Source organism: Ictalurus punctatus, chromosome 11 (genome assembly GCF_001660625.3).
Source record: "Ictalurus punctatus breed USDA103 chromosome 11, Coco_2.0, whole genome shotgun sequence".
Taxonomy (NCBI): Eukaryota; Metazoa; Chordata; class Actinopteri; order Siluriformes; family Ictaluridae; genus Ictalurus; species Ictalurus punctatus.
In genome coordinates, this window is record NC_030426.2 from 5,515,658 (window position 1) to 5,540,232 (window position 24,575).

Below are 24,575 nucleotides of genomic sequence, written 5' to 3' on the forward strand. Positions count from 1 at the left end.
TTCTGTTACCATCATGAGTTATATCATTAATAAAGATCAATGGAGCCTGTTCCAGAAGACATGCAAGCCCAACCCATGACACTACCTCCACCTCTACCTTTCACAGATAAGCTTGAATGTTTGGGATCATGTGCAGATCCTTTCTTTCTCCACACTTTGGCCTTTCCATCACTTTGCTGGAGGTTAATCTTGGTTCCAGAACTTTTGTGGCTCATCTCTGTATTTCTTTGTGAATTCCAATCTGGCTTTCTGATAGTAACTGCTCATGAGTGGTTTGCATCTTGTGGTATGGCCTCTATATTTCTGCTCTCAACGTCTTCTTGGAACAGATGATTGTGACACCTTCACCCCTGCCCTGTGGAGGTTGTTGGTGATGTCACTGACTGTTGAATTTGGCTTGTTTTTTTTTTTTTTTTTTCCCCACAGCACTCACAATGTTTCTGTCATCAGCTGTTGTTTTTTTCCTTGGCTGAGCCATTCAGTGTCTGTTGCTCAGTACACCACTGGTTTCTTTATTTTTCAGGACATTCATAATTGTTGTATTGGTTATGCTCCATTGGTTATTTTCTCGCTTTTGTCAACCTCAAAATGGCTTGCTTTTCTCTCATAGACAGCTCTCTAATCTTCATATTGGCTTATCCTTTTAAACAACAAATGCAGTCTTCAGCTGTGAAACTGAAGACTAAACCAAAGAGGAAATGTTCAGAGATATAATTTAAATAATCAATCCAACAGGACACATCTGGGTAACAAGAAACACCCGTCAGTCATATGTTCCAATATTTTTGCTTGACTACAAATCGGGTGGCCTGATACAAAACGTGCTACGTTGTTGAACAGATCTACATATAAATACCAGAAAATAAAAGCTGAAATTCTAGTTTTTACTATTTACAGTTTTCAGAACTGTAAATAGTAAAAACGTCAAAGTTTGACCATGTGAAGGCTGGAACAAAAAAAGATTAGAAAAAAAAAGGCTTTAAATAGTTCACTTTGTGTGTAATGAATCTAGAATATATAAAAATTCTACTTTTCGAATTAAATTACAGAAAAAAATAAACTTTTCCACAATATTCTATTTTTTACCAGTTGCACCTGTAATATGTCATTTAATGTTATAAAATGTGAAGTTGTAAGCATCTACAATTATTTTAATGGTTGTAAAGTTATCATACTGTTTTTTTTTTTATTTAAAAAAATGCAATTCTCTTTTATTTCTGCAATCAATGTTGTGCTGCATCAATTAAGCACACAGTAGAGCAGTATTACAGCCACCTTATGCTCCGCAGAACACTAGTGTTATTATAAATAAGTAGCATGAGTAATATAGGCGCGCGCTGGAAGCCCCGTCCCTTTATAGTCTCTCCAGCCTGAGACTCCTGCTGGCGCGCTTGCGCTGGAAGCCCCGCCCCTTTATAGTCTCTCAGCCTGAGACTCCTGCTGGCGCGCGATTGGTTTATTATTGTAATAGCGCTTATTCGCCGTACGCACGCGCTTCTTAAAAAAAAAAAAAAAAAAAAAAAAAAAAAAATTCGCCCCAGGCAGCAAATACACAGCGGATTTCCTCCATTTACGCATGCGGTAAGTTATTTACGGGGTTAGACAAGTTTTAGCGGTAGCTACACCGAATGGCCATTGTCCTTTAATTCAATCAGGAGACATTGTGCGCTGGAGGTGGGGCTACTCCGAGATACAATACACACCGCTCATATTTGTATTTGGTTCGCCTAGAAATCCGAAAGCTCGAGCGGGTGTGTGTAAGTGAACGCTTCGTGCTTTATTTAGTTGTTTTGAAGCGACGGCGCTCTGTTCACTACGGTTTTAATCAACGTTTGCATGCTCTGTATCCGGGATTAGCTACATTAGCCGAGCACTCAGCCGCGTCTGCTCTCAAACATAAACACTCGTAGGAAACCTCTGCACTTATTTCACGCCATTTTAAAAGTAACGTGGACAAAAAAAATAATAATAAATGGCGCCTAATAAACGATTAATGTCCCTCGCTCCAGCACACACGGGCGGATTAATATCGTGTTGATGTGCAGTGTGATTAATCAACAATACTTGTTAGACGCCGTTTGGAGATAAAGGAAGAAGGTAAAGCTGTGTGTGCTGCCTGTTTTGTTTTGGGTTTTTTTTTTCCCGACCAGGTGACGCTGGAAAATGAGTGATTCCGAGAAGCAGACTATTTCTGTGAAGGAAAAGGACGGAGTGGAGAAGAGGGGACGTGGAAGACCGAGAAAACATCCGAAGGTAACCGCTAGGTTATTAGCTGCTCGGCTAAGCTAGGCTAACTCCGCTGCTACATCTCCTTTATTAAGTTTCCTCCTTGACTTGTAGTGAGTACCAGTCCTTCAGGAGCTAACAGGTCCATAAACTTGCCTAGGGGAAGGAAACAGGCCCGTGTGTACACTGCTGTGTCCTGTACATAGCTAGATAAGCGAAATAACGAATTCAATTATAACACGGCTTTTCGTTTCGCTTTTTTTTTTTTTAAAAAAAAAAAAAAAAAAGTAAATATCTTGTTTTGCCGTTTTTAGGAGTCCAGTGGATCTCCGGTTCCGAAAAGGCCGAGAGGGCGGCCAAAGGGCAGCAAAAATAAAGGACCTTCCAAGAAAGTGAGCGCGCAGTTTATTCATTTCGGTGCTTAATGTTTACATAAACACGCGCGCGCGCACACACTTTTCCATGTGTTTACTGTTGAAGGCTGATTTTCAGGCCTGTTGTGGAGGGCTCAGTGCTAACTCTGAGCTATAATCGCTGTCAGTCTATGGTCCATACGTCACCGCTCTGGATGAACTCGCTGCCCTTTCCACCTGTTTTGCAGCTTGGTGATGGCGCCCCCTGCTGCTCCCTGCTGATAACACACACTCTAGCAGGATTTCTAACAAACACGGATAAAAGCGCACCTATTATGGTTTTGAAACGTGCCTAATTTTATTTAAGGTCTCATACAATAGATTTACATGCATCCAAGGTCAAAAAACACTTTCATGTGCTCATAATTTAAACTGCAGCATTACCTTTGTTTTCCCCCAGTGTCAAAAACGACTCGTTCAATGATCCGTTCCTAAGGATTCATTCGAAACTCCTCCTTTCAGAGAGCATACTTTGCTCTGATTGGTCAGATGTCCCAGTGTTGTGATTGGTCTACCGCTGTCAGCGTGTCGAAAAGGAAACTCCCACTACCATAACAACTTTCAGCTCAGCCAGTGAAGACCAGAGGCGGGGCTTTTTGTTACAAACCTAAGTAGGTTAGTACAGGAAGTAAGTCTGGAATTACTAACGACTCTTTAGCTGTTCAGAATCGGTTCCTTCTTTTGGGAGTCAATAACTCTGTTTGTCCTTTGATTTTTGACACTTTGCAGACGTTCTTAAATAAACAACCGGCTCTATAACACTACATGAAAGGTAATATTTGAAAAACCATAATAGGTGCACTTTAAAGTACAATATATGTTCTGCGTTTTATGTGCTTGTGAAGAAGCAAGGAAGCACCTTCAGTTGTATTCTGGCCTGTATTTTACCTCACTTCTAAGTTGTTTTGAATAAAGGCATCTACCAGATAAGTAAATGCAACATAATGCTATACATGTGTGTGTATATTTTTTCATCAATTTTTATTTATTTATTTTTTTAAAAGCATTTTCAGCATATACTAAGCCAATAAAAATTCATGGCCAAATTTTAATACACAGCCCATCTGTTCTAACTAGACAAAAACCCCTGCTATTTAGAACTAAAGATATGTTTCTCCATAGAAAGCGGGATCATCTTCAGAAAAGAAGTTAAAGGGGAAGCCCAAGAAGGAGGTAATGGAGCTAAAATGCGAACTGTGTTCAAAATGGAATCCAATCTTTGTAACACTGGCTGTCAAAAAGTTGTCCAAATGAGATGATGGAATATTTAAGCTGACCTGTTTTGTGTGCTATATGCAAAGGAAAAGGAGGCATCCCAGGAGTCCTCTGAGGAAGAAGAGGAGGATGAAGATGAGGAACAGTAACTACCTCGTCCTCGGCACTACCTCATAATGACACAGCCTGGCACCACTAATCTACAGCCTCTAACAACAGGATGTCGTCCGCTCAGCCACCTCTGTGGGACTGACATAATTATCATGTCTATAACAATCAGTTACATGTTAAAAAGAAAAAAGTGGAATAATTTTAGAATCTGTGAATTAGGCTGCATATAAGTGTTTAGTCCATTAATGGTGCTTACTTGGTGCTTTTCTATTTTTTTGTTTCGGTTTGCTTTTTATGTACTTTGTGACGTGGAAGGTCAGGGGGCATATAGAATTAGAAGAAGAAATCTGTTCTGACTGTGTTGTGTAGTGGTCCTATAGTTTTAGTGTAGGGCTTTCTGCTTAACTGCAGCTGAATTTTTTTATTTTATTTTATTTTTTAAATTTTTTTTTTTTTATAAAAACACCCCCTGCACTGACTAGATTTTATCTTATTAGATTGCCTTTATTATACATGTTGATGTGTGAAGGCTAGGTGAGTGTATTTTGCAAGATAAACAGATAAACATTTAGATGAATTTGAATACACAATTTTCAGTCTTTCTCACTCTGGTGTAATAGTTGAGTAGCTGATATAGATGTGTCTGATTCTCATTGCAAGTACATTCCAGTAGCAATTTTAACACACTTGTGACTAATTTATTGTGGACTGTTCCTCATACATCATTTCGTTTCTTTTTATTGACAGTCTTGCCTCTTTTTTATGTAACTTTTACCAACAGGTAACTTTTCTAGGTCAAAGAAAAGTACACACGGGCAGACAAGTCTTTATCTCTGGTCAGCATTAAACAAAAGAAGATACTTCTTTACAGTTGTACATTTAAGGATCCACCCGAATACTTCTGGGAGTTTACAGAGAACACCTGTGAAATAATGCACACTTGAGCAGCTATACCTCAGTACCGTGGCTTGTGCTTGTAACAGGTTTGCATATATTGTCCGATCAGATGACATGAGACTGTCATTTGGATTACTTTAGAATAGTCGGAATAGCTTTTTACTCTGCATCACCCATCCCATCTGTCCACATTCTCTGAACCATAGCAACAATATGCATCAGCCACCTCAGGAATTACAGTACAGGCGACCGACCAAGTAGTGTTCAGATATCACTGATAACTTCTGTATAGAAGGTGTTCATCATTTCTGTGGAAAACAACCTTTGCTCTGTACCTATTTTTAACGCAGCTGAGGAATTGTCTACAAGCTCTTTTAGGCTTATACCACGTTTGTTGATGCCGCAAATACCTATTTATTTCACGTTTAATTGAGAATTCAGTTGTATCTGTGTAGCATGTTGTGTTGTTAATAAAGTATACTTTCTCATTTCTGAGTCGTCTTGTTTTCTTTGGAAGGGAGAGGTTTGATACGCCTGTGCGATTGGGATTCCAGTGTGTTGTGAGTTTCTCGTATACACAGATACGGATCCTCGCTGTTACGGGCTGCGATTCCGCAACAGCGCCTACGCAATTTAACTAGCGCAGAGCCGGTGCCAGCCAATCAGCTTGCGCGCGCGGCGTAGCGGTTTCAGTAATGGCGTCTGTGGCTGAGATGCGCTTGGCTTTAGAAAAATGAAGCGTAGAAGAACTTACTTCTTGTACTGAAAACGCGGGGTTTCCATTCGTGAACTTTGCGTGTGAAGCCGTGTCATCTCGCGGAGGTTTGCGCTCTGATATTCGCCAGTTCCCGACGTGCCGAGATGATGAAGCTGAAGTCTAACCAAACTCGCACCTATGATGGAGATGGGTATAAGAAGCGGGCCGCCTGCCTGTGCTTCAGGAGCGAGACCGAGGAGGAGGTGAGGCCGCGGATCTGCGTGCACGCAGCGGGCCACGATAATGACTCCTGGTCACATTCTAATCACTGAATGTTTACAATATTCCCGAGCGCTTTCAGGTTATAAATACGCATTTTCGCTAGAAAGAGGAAGCGGCAATTGCCGAGTTTCAGTAGCTCTTATTTAAGGAAGGTAGCATCTGTTGTAGCGGGCTAACGTTTAGCTAGCTGAGTTAGACGGTGCGATTTGTCAATGAAAATGCTAAAGTAGCTAGCTAGCTAGTAGCTAGTCGTGGGGCTGTTGGCTAGCGAGGCGGCTGAAACCGTCTCACTTCTTTTTTAATTAAAAGGATAATAATTCCGTGCTGGATGGAAAGCTGTGTGTCTCCTCGAACAGGAGCAGTGTGGTATGAAACTGACCCGCGGTATGTGATGACACTGTGAAGTGGCTATGCAGGAACAGACTGCTAGCTAGCTAACTAGCCTACTCATTACTGAAGCTCTGTGTGAGCAGCTAGCTTTGATTGTCTTTAAATTCAGTTCTATGATCGGGATATTCTCAGAGTTATGGGATTAACTAGGTAGCTTGTTAACGGAATACCGTGCGTTGCATAAGTATTCACCCCCCATCCCCCTATTCCCCTGTTCCAGTCCCCCCTCCCCCCCCAGAACTTTTCCACCTTTTCCAGTTACTGAAATAGACTTCCTTGCTAATATATGCTATGTTAGGAATATACACAAACTAGCCCAAAATATTGAAGTGGGGTTTAATAAATGAAAAACGTCATTTTTGTTCTTGTATAAATATTCAAGCAATTACTGTGAAACTAGTTCTAGCACCAGGTTGTAACACTACCAAATGTGTAAAGGTTTAAAGGGAGGGAGGGGGGGATACTTATGCAAGCCACTGTAGAGTCCATGAACTTCCAGACTCTTTTAGCTAACGTTATTTATTTGAACTTCCTAATGGGCTGTGCTGCTTGTTTATAGTCTTGGTAAGTTCTACTAACTGGGTTCATTTTCCATGGAAATGTTTTTCTACAGCTTATGTGAAAACAAGAAAAGCCACCTGTTTGGCATGTCCAAACCACTTTGTTCAGTCTTCATCCGGGACGCACTGATCCCACGTTTTCTTTCTATCTATTGATTGATTGATTGATTGATTGATTGATTCTCATACGATGATACCGAGACGATGCAGACATCCTCACAGAAACCGAACTGACTCTTGCGTTATAAGAAAAAATCGGTGAAGTGATGGTGGCTGTCGTTAAGTCAAGTTTTGTTCCATGTTCAATGAGTCGATTTGAGTCATTTGTAGCATGAAATATGCCAGTTCATAGCATTGAAAAATGTAGATCGCTGTCTGATTCATAATACAGCTATCAACCATCTACCTTCAGGGGAAAGTAGCTAATGCATGCTTAAAAAGCTGGTAGATATCGCCTGATGATGTTCTGTATTCATTTACGTAGGCGTTGAATCGTCGTAATAATTTTCACATCAAAATGTGTTAAATGAAGAAGGAAGATTTCCGGAAAAGACACTGAACAGAGTAGAATTTTATCAGAATAGATTATAATATATAAATTTGTTTATTATAGAAATAAGTCTTTGGTCATGGCACCAAAACTGAGCTGTTTACAAAATACTGTAATTTTTATCAAGAACGCAGAGAAGTAGAGGGAGTGGTAGTGAGGAAAATTGTTTTTTAAATGGAAACCAAGGAAAAAGTTACCGTTGGAAAAGTTTTTTTTTTTATTACTTGTATAGTCAAGAAGAGAGTATAACATGAAAAACAAAGAAGTGTGGGGGTGGGACAAACATTGGTTCATCAGTGATTGGTTGTTGGGAGCAAAGCTGATCAATAATTGGTTGTTGGGAACATGGGCAGACACAGGTGCAACTCGGTCAGGTGATGTTGAGTCGACTGAACCTGCTCTTATAACTCGTACAACCAGCAGCTGTGATATGAGGTGGAGAGCTGGACAGGACAGTCGGTAGATCTGTGGGTTTAAAAAAAAAAAAATCCACTAAAGGAGCCTTAAAAGATGCCAAATCTAACGACGGAGTCATTAAGCTGGCCACACTGATACCAGAACAGAGTTTGGCCAAATAATGATGCTCAGTATCGGATCAGATAGGATCCTGAATCTTGAAGAATGTAATGAATATTGCGTGCTGGCTCAGATGCCTACCGTGTGTTTATTCAGGTGCTGTTGGTGAGTAGCAGCCGACATCCTGATAAGTGGATTGTGCCCGGAGGAGGAATGGAACCGGACGAAGAGCCCAACGTTGCTGCTGTTCGAGAAGTGTGTGAAGAGGTCAGAGCATTTTCTTTTTGGCTTTTGTGCTTTTTGTGTTATTAATTTACTGCACTTGGATCACTGAGTTTTACAGTTTCACAATGCACAAAAAAAAGAGGATTAAAAAGAATAATAGTAGATATAGCACATTTCCTCTTAACAGATTTCAAACAAAAGGCTATTCATTTGTTGAAAACTGTGCTCACTATCCAGTGAGACCTTGTGTTTTCCAACCCATGGTGCTGTTATATACTTATACAACTGTTCTAAGCTGACCCTAATGTCCTGATCATAGCTTCTTGTGATAGACAGCGATACTCTCTCATCACTCATGTGTAGGGGGGGTGATCATTTTACAGACAAGTGCTAAAGGGCGTTCCACTCAGATTAACTACTGCTCTTTATTCTACACCTTGGCTGAATTCCAGTTCGGCTGAACTCCAGCAACAGCAGAGGCCTTTTTGGGCACCCGCAGACTGCAGACTATATTTCACAGATATTTTACCTCAACGTGTTCGAATAATAGGGTGTAGAGTTGGTCAGAAGCTCTCATAATGATAAGTGACCGTGGTGCTGTTAAAAGAACACTGAGCTGCTTACTTTTAATTATAGGCCTCTACGTTATCGACTTCTCGTACGATATACGGACGTGACCTTGATCATTTTTGCTGACTTCGATATTGCTCGTTGTGATTCCACGCGTGTTTGTTTACATAAGAATGAACGTCACCACCATTTTAGCCATTCACACGGCTTCTGTCCTCTCGTCTGCTCAAGAAAATTCTAATATTTGTCGAATTTAAGATAAAAATGCACAAAAAAAAAAATGTGCATGCGTTCGAATTTAAGATGTGTAGCAAGCTCTAGCACTGATTAGAATGAAAACATACTGTTGAAAAAAGACAAGATATTAACGATGTTTTCTGAAGAAGAAAAATCTAGAAAGAACAGTTCTAGTGTTTCAAAGTAATCCAGTTGTAGTCAATAATGTCAGGGATTGAGCCAGTGAACAGTGAACGAATAACGGTAAACTGAAGCGCTTGACTAGCGGGTTGATGAACTCACCCAAACGCATCCTATACACATGAGATTAATCACATTTACACAACATAAACCTAATATTACATCCTGCTTCTGCACAAAATGACACGAACGCACATGTGAAGTTGAACGTAAGTAAGACGCTGGGTAGAATGGGTAAGTCACGTTGTGAATACGCTCTTTCCGTAACAACGCAGTAAAACACGGACGACGAACAACTGAAGCATAAAGAATTCATAATATTGTATTACAGTAGTGTACTCAATGTAATAATATTATTTCAGAAGAGCAGGTTTTCACCTCAGTTGCAGTTTTCACGTTTTTTTCGATTCATGTCTAATTGAATATATAAAAGGTGTGAATATTTGTTAATTTTTGCATTTTCTCATCAACTAAAATGTTGACTGATAATCGAAGCCATTTTAGTCAGAGTAAAAGTGACTGAGATGAATAAATATTACGTGACGAAATACCGACTACATTTAAAGGATATTTTTGTCGGAAGACAAACACTATTTGACCTTCCAATTCCAGTGTCTGAATATTCTTAAGAATGAAAAGTTCATCGCTGTTTAAAAGGGTGTAACTTGCGTTATTATGCTGTTGTTATTATCATTATACCAGTGGCATAAAATGGTCTTAAAATTATAATATCATCATTTACCGCAATTATTTCTGGGACAATATATCGTCCAACAAACGTAGTTATCCTGACAGGCCTGGGTATACAAATATATCAACCTTATGCAAGGTCAGGGAAAACGATCAGTTCAGCAGACATAATTACAGCTTTTTTTTAAACTGATGCAAAAATACAAGAGACACTTTCAAACTGGCTTTCTTGTAGACAGTAGCTGTTTTGGGAAAGCGGCAGGCGTTTAATGTTTCAACCTTTTTACACGAGGATGAAAGGCTTTTAATATGTATTCACCCTTAACGTTAAGTGTTGCTGTTCTGTCACGAGGGCTGGATATTGAAATTTTGGCTTTCCACAAGCCGTTGGCTGAATACTGAAACGTGGGAAAAAAGAAATCACAAACATGGTTTTTGTACTTGCTCCAGCCAATCTTTGTCATAGTATTATTGGTACTAATATTTGGTATCATGCTCCAACAAATCTGGTTAAAAAATGTTTTAATTTACAAAGGTTGCACTGTGCTATCTATCTAGACGTCTATGTAGACGTCCGACTGGGTCCTTAGTACACCACAAGAGCAACCACAGAGAGTCACACAAATATATCACATCTTGAGATGTTGACATTTATACTGTTCGGCTTTATTCATCAGAAAAGCCTGGTTACATAGTGTGAATGTAGCTGGACAGTCTGGAAGGTGAAATAGCCTGGTCTACCTGGTGCATTTCTTGTAACTTCACTGATTTTATTTATTCATAATGAATAATCCATGAAATACTTTCAGGAATCACCGAATTAATACACAAATTGTTACATAATGCCACCTGAACTGTACCAGCACAAGTGTTTCATACATTTGGAAATAATAATACGCATAATTTGTTCTTTACAGAAGACCATGTAATTATTTATCTATTCATTTATTGGTTTGGAGAAATGTATTTAAATTCTGGGGCAGTGGAGGGTAGGGAGTGTAGGGAGTTCTGCTTGTACTAACTGAAACGTCCTCCGACTTTCCTAAGAGAACTCTGTAACGTTATTTGATTAGGAGATGTTTAAACACTGACAGAATCTCAGACTGTATTCTCAAAGATCCAGGTAGCGTATCTTTACGGTGTTTGGATCGGGATTTGTTCAGAGTATCTCTTACTTCACGGTTATTTACTCATAGGGCCAATTTTCCAAACACTGATTAAACCTAGCTTACATGTTTGTCAGTGTGCATTAAGTGCATTTCCTCCTTTTTCGTGAGGATTATATGAGGTGTCCTAGGGTAATATTGCGAACGGAGGGACTTTGTGACTGCAAGGTTGCTGCTTCTAAAATTTGCTTTATGTTAAATGAGGAATAGCAAGGCTATGACGAGCACTTCACATGATCAAGGATAAAACAGGTGGTGGTGTCGGATCAGCAAGTTATCATTAAATGTCAAATGACGCGTCTTGTCAACACCCCCATTTATCAGATCGGGGTTTTCTGTTCTGCTCCGTTTATACTGTTGGGTTTGTGTAATCGCGTTTTGTTTTTCTGACTGTTCTTTTTCTCCCCTTTTCCAACAGGCTGGTGTCAAGGGCACTTTAGGAAGACTAGTAGGAATATTTGAGGTAAGTATCACCCAGTAAACTGATGATGCTTTGTTCCTGCAGTAGTGATTGTGATTCTAGTCAGGAAGCACTGCACTCACTTCAGCTCGAACATAAAACTGTGCAGTGCAGAGGGCCCCAAGGGAACATACCGTTCAGCATTTTAATAAGAAATGATGAGGTGATTTCGGCCTAAAATTGTCGACCATTTGGAAACTTGTATGGAAAGTGTTAGATCTGTAATGGAAATAATCTCATTCACAGATAACAGAGTTGGAGAATTATTTTTGGACCACTGAATGTAAAAAAAAACAAAAAAACAAATGGGATTCAGCGATGGAGAAGCATTCCAAACAATTTATAATTTGAATGCAGTTATCCAAATTATATTCCTGATCGAGCTAGTGAAACCGGTCTTTCATTAGTGATCATGTTCCAGTTGTTGGATGGTTTCCTACTTTAACATCACAATATTGGGGGGGGGGACTTGAGTAGAGTGGTGCAGAAATGAGAGGGAAATGAGAGCATTTCGGATGGGTCAATGGGTTTTTGGTAGAGGTGCACCGATATTAAATTTCTCAGCCGATACGATAACCGATTATTCAGAGTGATATCGGCCGATACCGGTAACCAATACCGATAGTTCTGCCTTTTATGCCTTCTTTTAAATTAATGATAATTAATTCCACAATTCTGAAGGAAATGCAAATAAAAACTTTATTCTCTCCGTTTCAGCAGGTTGTTTCACAGTAACTGGTCTCATCAACAGAAAACACATTACTCTGATTAACATTAACACATGAACTCAATTCTGAAGATTAAAGTAAGATTATTAACTTATTGAATGTTATTAATTCATATTAACATTGACTGAATTCTAAAAAACCTCCTGTTAGTCTCACATTCACTCTCCACAAACAAAATAATTTCTACTCCATCACTGAACATCAAACTGGTCATATATAATATCAACTTTTTTATATATATTAACATTAAATGGATATGAAATACACTACTCTACAAATATGTTTCTGTGCAATATGTATATACTTTTTTGTCAACTCATCGTCATTTAAATCTTTCAACGCTGTACTGGTGCTTTAATTCAACGCGAGCAGCTCGACCAAAAAAAAAAAAAAAAGACTCGACGCCGAAACTCCCGCTTCACTGCTGCAGAGTAAATTTGATCAGTACAGAGATTAGATATTACACACTGCAGTTTTGTCGTCATTCCACACAAGAGACATCATCTTTACAGACAGCACGAAATCGATGTGGTTTCCCGCCCTCTTTTGATTGACGGGATATAATCGGCCCTGATCGTCTGATGTTTTTAAACTATTGGTCGATAGCGTGGAAAATCGCCTTTATATCGGTGCATCTCTAGTTTTAGGTTATATGCCTGAAATAAGGTATATTTTCACGTTTTAAGATATAATATAGAGAGGTAATACACCACTCGTTGTTTTGTTAAGCTCTTACGTGTCTTGAAAAAGCCGGTTGCTAATTAGTGGCTAAATGCCACTACAGAGGTTGTCCGGGACATTAAACGTCATCACATTGTAGTGCTATAAAGCTCAGTGGTGGTGACCGTGGTGTAGTTCGTTTATAGAATAATTTTAGCTTTGGCGATTGTGTTTAGGCTTCAAAATTCATAACAGTTGTTCATTTGTGAAGATTATTTTGATTTAAGAAAAAGTGTAAGAATCATAAACTGTTGTTGATCGCAGAATTTATTTTCTACAATCAAGCCGCAAACGCCAATGGAAGAATCCAGTTGGATTTTTGTCGGGGGAACCAGGGTGATGTTCACTTCCGGGTTGGCCTACAGAAACACGTCATGCCTGCAGCACTTTATATCGTTGGACTCTGTGTTCCAGAACGCGGTTGGTTAGCAATTTGCAACAAGTATAAGCTCGGTGATGGCGGTATAAGCATAAATGTTGTAGTGGGAGACAGTTAGAAAGCTTGACCAAGAGTTGAAGCACTAACTAAACCTCACTGACACTGCTATCAACAGGTAGTGTTATGGCATAATGGATCATTTTGGTTAACGGTTTCTTAAAATGATCCATGAGAGAATTTTAAATCAAAAAGTCTACTTAGTATGTATTACAAAATGAGTCTTGGCAGCCCCTGAAGTTCACGTGTAAATTATAACCCTATGTTCACATTAGCACATGACCCTTTCATACGTTCACGTGACCCATTCATACGTGTGACACAACATTTGAATTGAGATTGAGGTATGATGGTAAATCTGCAAATCCAAACAACTGGTTCAAATGATTCTTTCAGACCCAATTTAGTCTCTCCATGTAGTTAGTTCCCATTTAATCAGTCACTACACACCTACAAAAGACAAACTACTTTTAACCACTGCTACCTTTTAAAAGAGTTGTTGTTGTTGTTTTTGTCCCCCTACGCACACGCTCAGAACCAGGATAGGAAACACAGGACGTACGTGTATGTTCTCATTGTAAAAGAAGTATTGGAAGACTGGGAAGACTCTCTAAACATTGGTAAGTGTAGAAATGTTTTGTACTTACAATCGGACCATTTTACTTGGGGTTTCTTTCTGATGTGTGTACAGTGTGCAGCAGGAATGTAACCATAATCGCCTCTCTGTTTGTACGCGCTTTTGTCCTTGTATTATTTTATCCAAATCCTGCACTTTACTTCTGACACACTGTGATGTAACCACTTAGCCGGCATTTTAGTCTTATCTAATCAGCCAATCATATGGCAGCAGCACAACACAAAAGAAAGGTCAAGAGCGTCAGTTAATGTTCGCATCAAACATGAGAATGAAGATAAAGTGTGATCTGTGACGTTGACTGTGGCATGGATATTGGTGCCAAATGGGATGGTTTGAGTATTTTCGAATCTCCTGCGATTCTCTCACACAACAGTCTCTAGAGTTTACAAAGAATGGTGCAAAAAAACCAGAAACACTGAGTCAGTAACAGTTCTGTGGGTGGAAACACATTGTTGATATGAGAAGTCGGAGGAAAATGGCCAGATTGGTTCGAGCTGCCAGGAAGGATATAGTAACTCAGTCACGCTTTATAACCGTGGTGAGCAGAAAAGCATCTCAGAACACACATCAAACCTTGAGGTGGATGGGCTACAACAGCAGAAAACCACATCAGGTTCCACTCCTGTCAGCCAAGAACTAGAATCTGAGGCCATCATGGGCACAGACTCAACCAAGCTGTAAAGTGGACAGTGGTTACTATATCCTTCCTGGCAGCTCAAACCAATCTGGCCATTTTCCTCAGACCTCTCTTATCAACAAGGCGTTTCCACACACAGGACTGTCGCTCATTCGGTGTTTTTTGTTTTTTGCACCACTCTGAGTAAACACTAGAGACTGCTGTGTGTGTAAAAATCCCAGGAGATCAGCAGTTTCTGAAATACTCAAACCAGCATCTTGTACTAACAACCATGCCATGATCAAAGTCACAGAGAGCATACTTTTTTTTTTCTTGTCTTCACTCTTGTTTGATGTGAACTTGAGCTGAAGCTCTTAACCTGTATCTGCCTCATTTTTTTTCTTTTTGTATCATGCTGCTTCCACATGATTGGCTGATTAGATAACTGCATGACTGTACAGCTGTTCCTAATAAACTGCATGGTGAGTGTATATCCTGGTAATGGAAAAAAAGGTGAGCAATTAAAATGGAGTACTTTTTTGTTGCCTCACTCCGAGCACATGTGCACCCTCTTCTGTTGACAGGGAGAAAAAGGGAATGGTTTAAAATAGACGATGCCATACAAGTGTTGCAGTGTCACAAGCCAGTGCAGGCCACCTACTTCGAGGCTCTACAGGAGAGCTGCCTGACCAGCAACGGCACTCCTCTAGTGGCCACGATAGCTGAAGACCTCTCACCCAGCTACAACATCAGTCAGAGCTCTGTTTCTGATATCAGATAACTAACGCACAACACTGACACTCCGGATGCTTCCGCCACCACTCTCGCTCTTATTCTTTCAGTATTCTTTTTTTTTTCTCTTTCTTTTTTTCCTTTTCTCTTAAAATACAGTTTGCCTTGCCAACCCTTTTTTTTGTGCCAGAGAGGTGGCACAAACTTGACAAAGTGTTGGATAAATATTCAAAAACATGTTTTGTAAATGTAAATTTAATGTTTGTCGCTCTCTACTCTGATTTACCACCCACCCCCCCAACACACACACACCTCTCCTTAAGAATGGACAGTTGCATGAACACCCCCCCCCCCCCCCCCCTTACTCTTTTTCCCTTTAGTGCCCTCTGTGACCCAAGTGTGAGGTTAAATGAATGCAAGAACTACTTTTTACTGTTGTGATGTAAATACACGTAGCCTAGTGCTTATGCTTGAGGCTTTTCAATATTTTTTACGCATCCATTTTTCTTGTATGTGAGCGCGAGTGAGCATGTATTTGTGTGAGTAGTGCGAGTATGTGTTTGTTCTCGGAAACCACCCCAACAACGAGAAGGAAATGCTTAGTTGCCTGAACGGACGGAGTTGGCGAGAGGTCAGTTGGTTTGCATGAGCACTGATATTTATTTGTCTTACAAGTTTGGGAACTGATGAATGTTCAACCTGTATTTGGTGTCAGTAGGTCTTTTGAGTGATCTCTTCCTCCTCTTTTTTTTTTTTTTTTTTGCCCCCTTGCCATTTTGTAAATATTTTATGGGTTGACGAAATACACGCCCGGCTTTAATTATGCGTATTTCCTTACTAGAGTGGTGCCTAAATGTGTCAGAACACCGACTTTAAAGGGATCGTAAACCCCCAAAAATGCTTACAAGGCCAGCAAACAGGGTAAGCCAACAGGACATGATGGTACCTGATGAGTTGTATGCTCTGCTCGCATCCATTCATGCTGTAACATGTATGGCTGTCAGTGAGTCCTACAGGTCCAGTAACTTCAATGTTATTGGTGATGATAGTTATGGGGAAAAATGATTTTATTTACATTTTAACCAGACAAATCACCACTCAGAACCACTTAAATTAGAAGGCGTGACAGGGTTGTAGAGTTTACGAGGTGACGTTTGTGAATGTCAGAGGATATAACAGGACAGCTTCTTGGAAAAGACCCTTTTAGGCACATATCAAATGGATCCTGGTTTCCTCCACCTTTTTAATTTATTAGTGTCTCCTGTTACGGAGCTGTTTATTTGACCTGGTAGGTCAGGCCAGGGTAACGGTCAAAACTAAATGTGGGCCCATTATTGAGGTGCAACCCCCCCCCTTTGGTCCCAAATGATTTTGCATAATATATGTGTGGTGGCCTGGGAAAACCCTCCACGGTGGTAGATTTTGACATACAGGCCTTCCTGAACTGAAATATGTCTATCCTGCATGTATTCCAATTAAAGCCTGTTCATACCCCAAAAAGGAAAATAAAGAAAATCACATTTAAAGATCCCTTTTAAAAGATGCCCCACTTACCTGTAGATTTATGAACTCCTCTACATTTGGAAAAACATTACAGCCAAATTTTGAGGAATTACAGGTTTATAATGTGAAATGAGTCATCACTGTTGATTATCGGCATCATCCACATCCACCTGAGCTAGAAGTCACTCGCAGCATTTAACCACGAGCCTCATCCATGTCTCTTCTGACTGATCACGGTTTATGTTCACACTGGTGGGGAACTAATTGCTGAGGGCTAGATTTGACACTTATGTTCATTTCAGCATGTTGGGTAGCTTTCGAACAAAGCGTGACATTTACTGTGTGTGGAAGTCACACTTGGCTAGTGAGGTTTTTAGACGTCTTCAGGCATTTCCTGCTGCGTTTGTTAAACTGGCTTCTTAACCGACGTGATCTTTGCAGACAGCCAGGGCAAGGTAACCTAAATGGAACCATTTCTGTGTCGTTTATGTAGAATGTGTTTCTTTAGCGATGTCACAGTGTATTATTCAGTCCCTACAGGATTTTACAGTCGCAGAAATGGAACGGCAAAATCAAGGAAACTCTGCAATTTTTCTCAGATTTGGGCCAACACGAGTTGTGACCGCATCAAAACGTGTATTCAGCCAAAGCCCTATTCGATTCACCTGTGTCGAACATGAGTACAGCTAAAAGGTCTCAGTTACCAGCAAACACCACTGAGAAAGACTGCGCAAAACTATTTTGTGCAATTGCAATTTCGCCAATTCGAGGAGTTTTCCGCAAAGAAGCACAAAAACGCCGCACAACTTTGAAAAAAGCCGCCGCAAGATCGAGCATTTTTGGACGCAACAGTGAAACCCTGTACTGACTGATAATCGTTAGGGGGTGGGGAAAAAAACCCCCCTATTTTGGCTTTTTCTGGCCTTGTTTTTTTCTTCTTCTTTCTGTTTTCCAGAATTTAATCTCAGCGTCATCCAACGGGTTACCCCAGACCGCCTGATATGTATCCCTGAAATCACCACAGGATTAAACAAATAATAATATCATCTCGTTTTATGTTTAGAACATTTGAAGGCACTTTTCAGTTTGGCCAAAACAGTCCCTTTGAATGTTCCAAGAAAAAACCCACATGCCTTAGTCATCCTACAAATTTATTTTAAGCTTGCAAAAAGGCTCATGCCAAATGCATGAAGGCTAACGTGGCCTCTTGTTAGCTTGATTTGGATGAGATGGTATTATTTATGTACGTTGATCTCTGAGGTGATATTTTTTCCTTGATCTCTTAAAAGAATTTGTTGGCGCCTCAATCGAGCACTCGATACCTGCTCGACAGGAACTATATAAAAACATGCAGGGCTAAACAAGGCTGTAACTGAGACCTTGTTTCAAAATGTAAGAAATGTGGACTGTCACCCTCCCCTCCTTTATTCCTGTCTTTTCTTCTTCGTCTAGTAAGTTGTGTTAGCCAGGTTGCTTACTGCCCTTCTGATGGCATGCAGCAGTTGGCACAATACTGTGAATCTGGAGCCACTGTAGTTAGCCAGACTTTGTTTTCTTTCTGTATAAACTAAATTCAAAAAGACAAAGTACAGTATGTGTGGTTTTTCATGTTGGGTCTGATGGTACACATTGTGAGTTTCTGGTGAATGGCGATGGAACTGTTAAAGCCCCCAAACAGGACGTGTGGGAATTTATTCTTTTTGGGCTGTTTAAGTTGCTGTAGGTCCAGGTTTACAATGTTTCTTGTAGCCGATCACAACGTTTCCCTTTTGTTTCTTTGTTTAGATCAAATTCCAGCATGACTATTAATCCGAGTTAATTTTGAGTCAATTTATAGATGTGCAGATTGCACAGTTGGTGATTTTGCTGCTATTTAGGATTTTTCTGGTTAATTCTGAGCAAGCAAAAAAAAAAAAAAAAAGGCCAATCTTGATATAGGCCAACTGAGCCAATCCATAAGAGAGATTTTGCTAGGTAGGACTTTTTCATTTGTATAACACTAAAATCACTGCTTTAGCTTATTACTTAGTAATATAGCAGGGTTTACAATTATATGGTCATATGTATACAACATATGGTCCTTTCACCAGGTAGATGGTGTCGTTTTTTTTTTTTTGTTTTTTTTTGGCTCGAGGCTATAACGGACTTTATGAGATAATCTGATGAATGTCCCTAAGCTCCATCACTTTCATACACAAATGTTTGTATGACTTTTTTTTTTTTTTTTACTAGATCTCCTGTGCAGCAAAAAGGCTTTGTAGTCATTTTTAAATTGCCCAGAGCTGACTTTGTCCAAGTCTTGTTGAAAAGATTTCCAAAATACCAAACAAAAATTAAGGATTGGTAACCACTGCATTTTCTGTCCAGACCAAATTTGACCTAGATATCATTCACAAAATTGCATCTTACTATCAACAGAGCCAGTGTAATGCATCAGACCCTGAATGTAAACTTGTAGATTATATCAAAACACCAGCTAGATTTAGTAAAAATGTTCTAAACGAATCAGGACATTTCACATTTTCTTCAGGCTCCAAAAAGGGCTGCTGCCTATAAAAACCTACATCACTTATACAGCCCATAAAGCTGTGACCTTTCAGCACACCTGCAACATTTGCTTTGTGATTTTTGGGATTGTGGAATATACCAGTTTGAGAATGTAATATAAATGTGCCAACAAATAAACATCAGTATTTCACATTACCATTTCACTGGGTTTATTTTGTATATAAAATGTAAGTGCCAAATGGAAGAGATATGTTGCAGACATTCCTGGGAAAACTAGCACTGCTTACTGGCTGGACATTTGGTGTGAGATATTCCTCCACACAAGGAAATTAAAACCAAGTCCAATTTTCCTTTTAGATGGGGGTGCCAACTTCTGAGATGCAAAGGAGAATATCTGACTAACAGTGACTGCATTTACATGCACATCAATATTCTGATATTAATCTGAAGTTAGCAATACTCTAATTAGTATTAAGTCAGGTAAGCACAATCCAATTGCCTGATTCAGATTACTACAATATTGATTCTCACTTCTGGAAGATTCAGTGCATTTAAACATATTCAGAAATCCACTGAGAGGAGATGTGCGTGCTTAGTCCACAAGGAATTGTGGCCACTAACTACACTTACACACACATTAAATTCCATGTAAGGTCAATAATGGTTGCTGTAAGTATGCCCGAGTTGACATTCCTAAATATCTAGCCTACAGGAAAGCACCTGTTAGAACATACACTTCCTTACATGACTCAATACTAAATCATTATACAAAACTTAGTTAATACCAGAATATTGATGGGCATGTAAATGTAGTCATTGTCAGTTACACATCACAATTCAGGCTACATAAATTACTGTTAAATGTTCAGAGAGACAGACTCAAATTATTTTCCCTCCAATACACTTAAAACTGAGCTCACACCTTGTGGTCTAATCCCAGCAGATTCAAACATTAAAAGGCCCTTTTACAAGTTTTGGGAGAACATAATTAGGCCCACAGGCTGAATATAACCTGTGGATAAATGTAATATTCAATCAACGAAACGCATTTGCTGCAGAACATGCCATTGATATCAAAAATAAAAAAAAAATAAAGCCTAGTCTGATCTATCAGGCTGTACTGTATGAAAACCCACAGACCATGTGTTCTGTTAAACTTATTTGTGCATGCGCACGTGTACATACAGCTGAAAAGGTTGCATGCTAATGCCAGATGTAAAAGGTGACAAACAGTCAATAGGAAAAATAAACACTCACAGGCATAAATGTTTTCCAAGCTTTATTATACAGAGAATGTGGAAAATTACTGTGGCTGCTGTCCTCTGCCACGCCCGAAGCCACCTCTCTATGAGGGGGGGAAAAGAGTGGAGGGGAGAACCCGTCAGCATTATCCTTTCCCCATAAATCCCCAATAATGAACAGTTACATTACAAGACACTTGTACATATACAAGCAGTAGTACTTACAAACTGGAATTCTGTAGCAGCTCCTGCACCTGCTTCAGCCTTCTTGTCTGCTCCAGCTACAGAAACACAATGAATCAGACCGCCTTCAAACAACTCGCATCAGAAGCACTGCAGTGTAACCACATGCTGGTTTTGGCTTTACACATTACCGGCTTGGAAACAACCCAGATATAATAGGGTACATCCTGTAACACCAGTGCGGTGTGTTCTTGCCCATGTTGACAGTTAGAATTTCTCCTGGATAAAGGGTGTGTGTTGACCCACTCTAAACTGTGACATGTGCTGTGTACTTACGCGGAGCTGCAGATCGCCTGTAGGCATCTCTGTCTCCCTCTCCACGTGCCAGACGTGCTGGTCTCTCTCCCTCCAGACCTGAAAGGTGAAAAAGAATTGGCCTTTATTTTCTTGACATTTGATCAGTCAAGATCTTGAAGTATTCATAATCCTGTGCCAACGGTTTCCACAAAATAATGCTTTCAAGTAGGGCTGGGAGATATAATAATGTGATTAATGATTACATCATACACTTCTGAAATATTGTTGGTATGGTAAAGTATTTTGTATGCTTTTAACAATCACAAATTAAATGGTACTGAATAGTTGCCATTCATTAGATTTTTGTATTTTGTTTATTTTCCTAGTGTTTTTCGGACAGTTTGTTTTAAAATTATATATTGTGATATGCATAGTGGTATCATCGAAATGTCCTCAAGTATATGATGTGTGTCATATCGCCCAGCCCTATGTCCTAGCAATGATTATAAGCCCCTAACTAATAGAGCAGGAAGTCTTTACCCTTGGGGCGGGGCCTGGCAGTTTCAGGGCGGGTCTGGCGGCGTAGAGTGGCGGGTACAATCTCAGGGGGCAGGTGCAGGAAGTCCCTCAGGTACTGGATGCCCTCGTTGGTCAAGTACCAGTAGAAGTGGCGCCATGCAAACTGCTCTTTGACGTACCCGCAGGACTTCAGAGACTGTCAGGAGGGCCAAAAGCAAACATTTTATTCAATGTCTTTGTGGACTCAACATAAATTAAAACACGCCCGTATGTAACAGTGGAACCAGTTGTAAAAGACAACCTAATGAAAGAACTCAATGTGTTTAAAAGTTTACACTCAATCTGGGACAAAAAAACTTTTTCCGAGACCATGGCGAGGGTCACCCTCAGAATTACTGGGTGAAGAAACCAATCAAAAACAACCTGGAGTACATTACAAAATGTGTTAACTGTGGTGATGCACAAGACCTAATCATCAATACTGTTTTGTTTAATAATTCTCACATCTTTAGATACTAATACAAAGTAGGGCTGGGCGATACATCGATATCGTGATAAATGATTACACGATACACTTTACTGATATATCGCTGGTATGGTGATGTGTGTATAGAACACTTAATAATTACAAATTAAATGGTACTGAATAAATGCTGTTGATTTAATGTAATTTTTTAAAAACTTAATCTTCTTTGTAGCATTAAAGAAAAGCAGTCAAACTCAAAGTCTAACATTTGTTTATTTTGATACTCTCTTGCAGAGTTTGTTAACCAAATTGTATCATATTGTGCATCGTGTATCATAGAAATGTCCTGAAGTATCATTTTAAGATGTCATTTTGCCCAGCCCTAATGCAAAACCAGCCAAGTACTGACACCAACAAAAAAAGGCACCAAGGACCAATGCCACCCGAGACACTCCACGGTTACCCGTTCTTTTTTTTTTTTTTTTACACTAATCTTTAATTTTAAACATAAATAAGGACTAATCCGTTTGCATCCGAAATCTTTGTACACTGCATTCCTTTTGTATTTGCACATCTATAATGTCTGTGCAATTATCCCAATATTTCTGAGAAGCCTTTAAAGGTTAGTCACATAAGTGTTAATGTTTGAACACCACCCATGCATGGGCCGTGTTCGACAAGATGAGAAGTACTCCAGGATGTTCACAACCGTGCAAGTGTGTCTGCTTATTTTCAAAAAAACTGAGAAACTCTCGGACGTGCACGCTGACAAGGTTCCAGAGTAAACCCTCACCTGCATGGCCTTCATCACGTGAAGGTTGGGCACGTTTTTGTCAGCGAGCTCCGGATGCTTGGCCAGATGCACGTCCTTCTTTGCCACCATCACGCCCTCTTTGAAGAGGAGCTCATAGATGGCAATGCGATTCTTCTTGGGCATCAACATCTACACAAACAGAAGTTACAGGGATGTTAGACTTTAGGTTTGAGAAATATAGATACAGAGAGAAGAAAGAAAAAAAAAACTTATAAGCAGACCTAAAGGTTGATCATTTTAAGCCCAGTGCAATAGTTCTGTACATCATCCCTTTCATTTCAGGTCTCAGTGCAGTGTAAAACTCATTAAAGTTGAGTTGTTTAACAGTAACGCTTCTGTATCTAAACTGGACAAATTAAACTGTAAACCTTCATACTGCTTTCCATTTCTGTAGTTCCCTCCATTAACCCGACATTACTGAGGCTATCATGCTAAACACTAGCCCTCGGACTACTACAACAAACTTTCACAACTACGCTTGTACACCGTGATATTTCGGTGTTTATATCGGTGATATTATAAATAAATACCAGTAAATTTACACACTGTTCAGAGACTTATTCAGCTGCTGTTTCTGAACATATGACTTCTAGTTTCCATCTTAGCATACTCTGACCGATACACATCTACCATCAAAAAATAAAGTGACGCAAAGCTTAATTGACGAAAGTCTGTTAAGGACATGCACACAAGATATACTTTTTACAAATTATATCTAAAAACACGCGATAAATAAAAAGATTGCGTTGATTTTTAACGGATTTTCTGGCTTTAGACTTGGCCTACCTTTGCGCTTGTTGAGAAACCGGAGGCGGAAAGGACCGCGTTACAGCACTTCCGGGAGTTCTTTCATCAGCGCAGTGCGGCGGTCTGTTCAAAAATAAACACCGCCATCTAGCGACCTGGAGGTTCCTATTAACGCCACGACTGCTGACGTCACGTTTGTTCTAACGTCACAGATGTAACATAAAGTTCCTTTACTGAACAGTTTGTTTTCAATCCATGGCGGTTCTCTGCTTTTGTTATTAAGGAAACATGCTTTTTTTTAAAATTATTTTTTAAATGCTATCTATTGAATTCGAGTCCAGTCAACATTTAATATCACTGTAAGCAAAAAAAAAAAAAAAAAAAAAAAAAAAGAATCGAATCGAAAATTGAATTGATAATACATATCACTTATTCTCTTTTATTCTCTGAGTCTCAGTGCGTAATTAATCGACAGTATGTCTGCAAATTTAAATGTCTATTGCTTCTGAAGAAAGTTATACCACAATGGTGTTGAATTACAGTAACAGCAGCTCTGACACCAGTACCACACAGTTTTATATTAATGCGCTTGTTCTAATATGTAAGTATTTCTATAGTATCAGCTCATTCACAGGGACTGGTATGGCAGACACGCCACATAATCTAAGACTAAAGAATAAATATTAAATAAATAACAACATACTCTCACTGAACACTTTATTAGGAGCACATGTACACCTAGTCATTCATGCAATTATCTAATCAGTCAATCATGTGGCAGCAGTGCAATGCATACAATCATGCAGATACGGATCAGAAGCTTCTGGTAATGTTCACATCCACCGAATGGGGGAAAAAATGTGATCTCAGTGATTTTGGTTATTGTTAGTGCCAGACAGGCTGGTTTGAGTTTTTCTATATCTGCTGATCTCCTGGGATTTTCACACTCTACCTTTCTAGAGTTTACTCAGAATGGTGCACTGAAGAAAAAACATCTAGTGAGCGGCAGTTCTGTGGATGGAAAAGCCTTGTTGATGAGAGAG

The 24,575-nt window shown here is 39.6% G+C and overlaps 3 protein-coding genes across 6 annotated transcripts; 2 read left to right on the plus strand and 1 right to left on the minus strand.

The window, feature by feature from the left end:
* The first annotated feature begins 1,419 nt into the window (after positions 1 to 1,419).
* hmga1b (high mobility group AT-hook 1b) lies at positions 1,420 to 5,350 on the plus strand. Of its 3 annotated transcripts, none has more exons than XM_017479832.3 (5): positions 1,420 to 1,581; positions 2,151 to 2,253; positions 2,541 to 2,618; positions 3,762 to 3,812; positions 3,941 to 5,350. In XM_017479832.3, the coding sequence occupies exons 2-5, from the start codon at positions 2,164 to 2,166 to the stop codon at positions 4,001 to 4,003; spliced, it is 282 nt and encodes a 93-aa protein (XP_017335321.1). In that variant the 5' UTR covers positions 1,420 to 1,581; positions 2,151 to 2,163; the 3' UTR covers positions 4,004 to 5,350. The 3 variants fall into 3 exon arrangements, with proteins under 3 accessions (XP_017335321.1, XP_017335322.1, XP_017335320.1); XM_017479833.1 differs by lacking the exon at positions 1,420 to 1,581 and adding an exon at positions 1,588 to 1,757; XM_017479831.1 differs by lacking the exon at positions 1,420 to 1,581 and having other exon boundaries at positions 1,588 to 2,253.
* Positions 5,351 to 5,521: 171 nt separating this feature from the next.
* Positions 5,522 to 19,460, plus strand: nudt3b (nudix (nucleoside diphosphate linked moiety X)-type motif 3b). 2 transcript variants are annotated; one of them, XM_017479829.3, is made up of 6 exons: positions 5,522 to 5,822; positions 8,014 to 8,124; positions 11,344 to 11,388; positions 13,098 to 13,253; positions 13,805 to 13,889; positions 15,107 to 19,460. In XM_017479829.3, the coding sequence occupies exons 1-6, from the start codon at positions 5,724 to 5,726 to the stop codon at positions 15,301 to 15,303; spliced, it is 693 nt and encodes a 230-aa protein (XP_017335318.1). In that variant the 5' UTR covers positions 5,522 to 5,723; the 3' UTR covers positions 15,304 to 19,460. The 2 variants fall into 2 exon arrangements, with proteins under 2 accessions (XP_017335318.1, XP_017335319.1); XM_017479830.3 differs by lacking the exon at positions 13,098 to 13,253 and having other exon boundaries at positions 5,526 to 5,822.
* Positions 19,461 to 20,532: 1,072 nt separating this feature from the next.
* On the minus strand, positions 20,533 to 23,594 carry rps10 (ribosomal protein S10). Its single transcript, NM_001200146.1, has 6 exons — positions 23,572 to 23,594; positions 22,765 to 22,914; positions 21,527 to 21,701; positions 21,026 to 21,103; positions 20,732 to 20,787; positions 20,533 to 20,610 (listed from the first exon to the last, which is right to left on the minus strand). The coding sequence occupies exons 2-6, from the start codon at positions 22,912 to 22,914 to the stop codon at positions 20,569 to 20,571; spliced, it is 501 nt and encodes a 166-aa protein (NP_001187075.1). The 5' UTR covers positions 23,572 to 23,594; the 3' UTR covers positions 20,533 to 20,568.
* Positions 23,595 to 24,575: the final 981 nt, after the last annotated feature.

Bases quoted from the DNA above. Each gene is read 5' to 3' on its own strand.
- hmga1b (XM_017479832.3), top strand. From the start codon at position 2,164: ATGAGTGATTCCGAGAAGCAGACTATTTCTGTGAAGGAAAAGGACGGA. The intron at 2,254-2,540 runs GTAACCGCTAGG...TGCCGTTTTTAG, and splicing joins GACCGAGAAAACATCCGAAG to GAGTCCAGTGGATCTCCGGT. The intron at 2,619-3,761 runs GTGAGCGCGCAG...GTTTCTCCATAG, and splicing joins ATAAAGGACCTTCCAAGAAA to AAAGCGGGATCATCTTCAGA.
- nudt3b (XM_017479829.3), top strand. From the start codon at position 5,724: ATGATGAAGCTGAAGTCTAACCAAACTCGCACCTATGATGGAGATGGG. The intron at 5,823-8,013 runs GTGAGGCCGCGG...GTGTTTATTCAG, and splicing joins GGAGCGAGACCGAGGAGGAG to GTGCTGTTGGTGAGTAGCAG. The intron at 13,254-13,804 runs GTTGGTTAGCAA...GCACACGCTCAG, and splicing joins ACTCTGTGTTCCAGAACGCG to AACCAGGATAGGAAACACAG.
- rps10 (NM_001200146.1), bottom strand. From the start codon at position 22,914: ATGTTGATGCCCAAGAAGAATCGCATTGCCATCTATGAGCTCCTCTTC. The intron at 21,702-22,764 runs GTGAGGGTTTAC...CCCTCCTGACAG, and splicing joins ACGTGATGAAGGCCATGCAG to TCTCTGAAGTCCTGCGGGTA. The intron at 21,104-21,526 runs GTAAAGACTTCC...TTCACCTTTCAG, and splicing joins TGCCAGGCCCCGCCCCAAGG to GTCTGGAGGGAGAGAGACCA.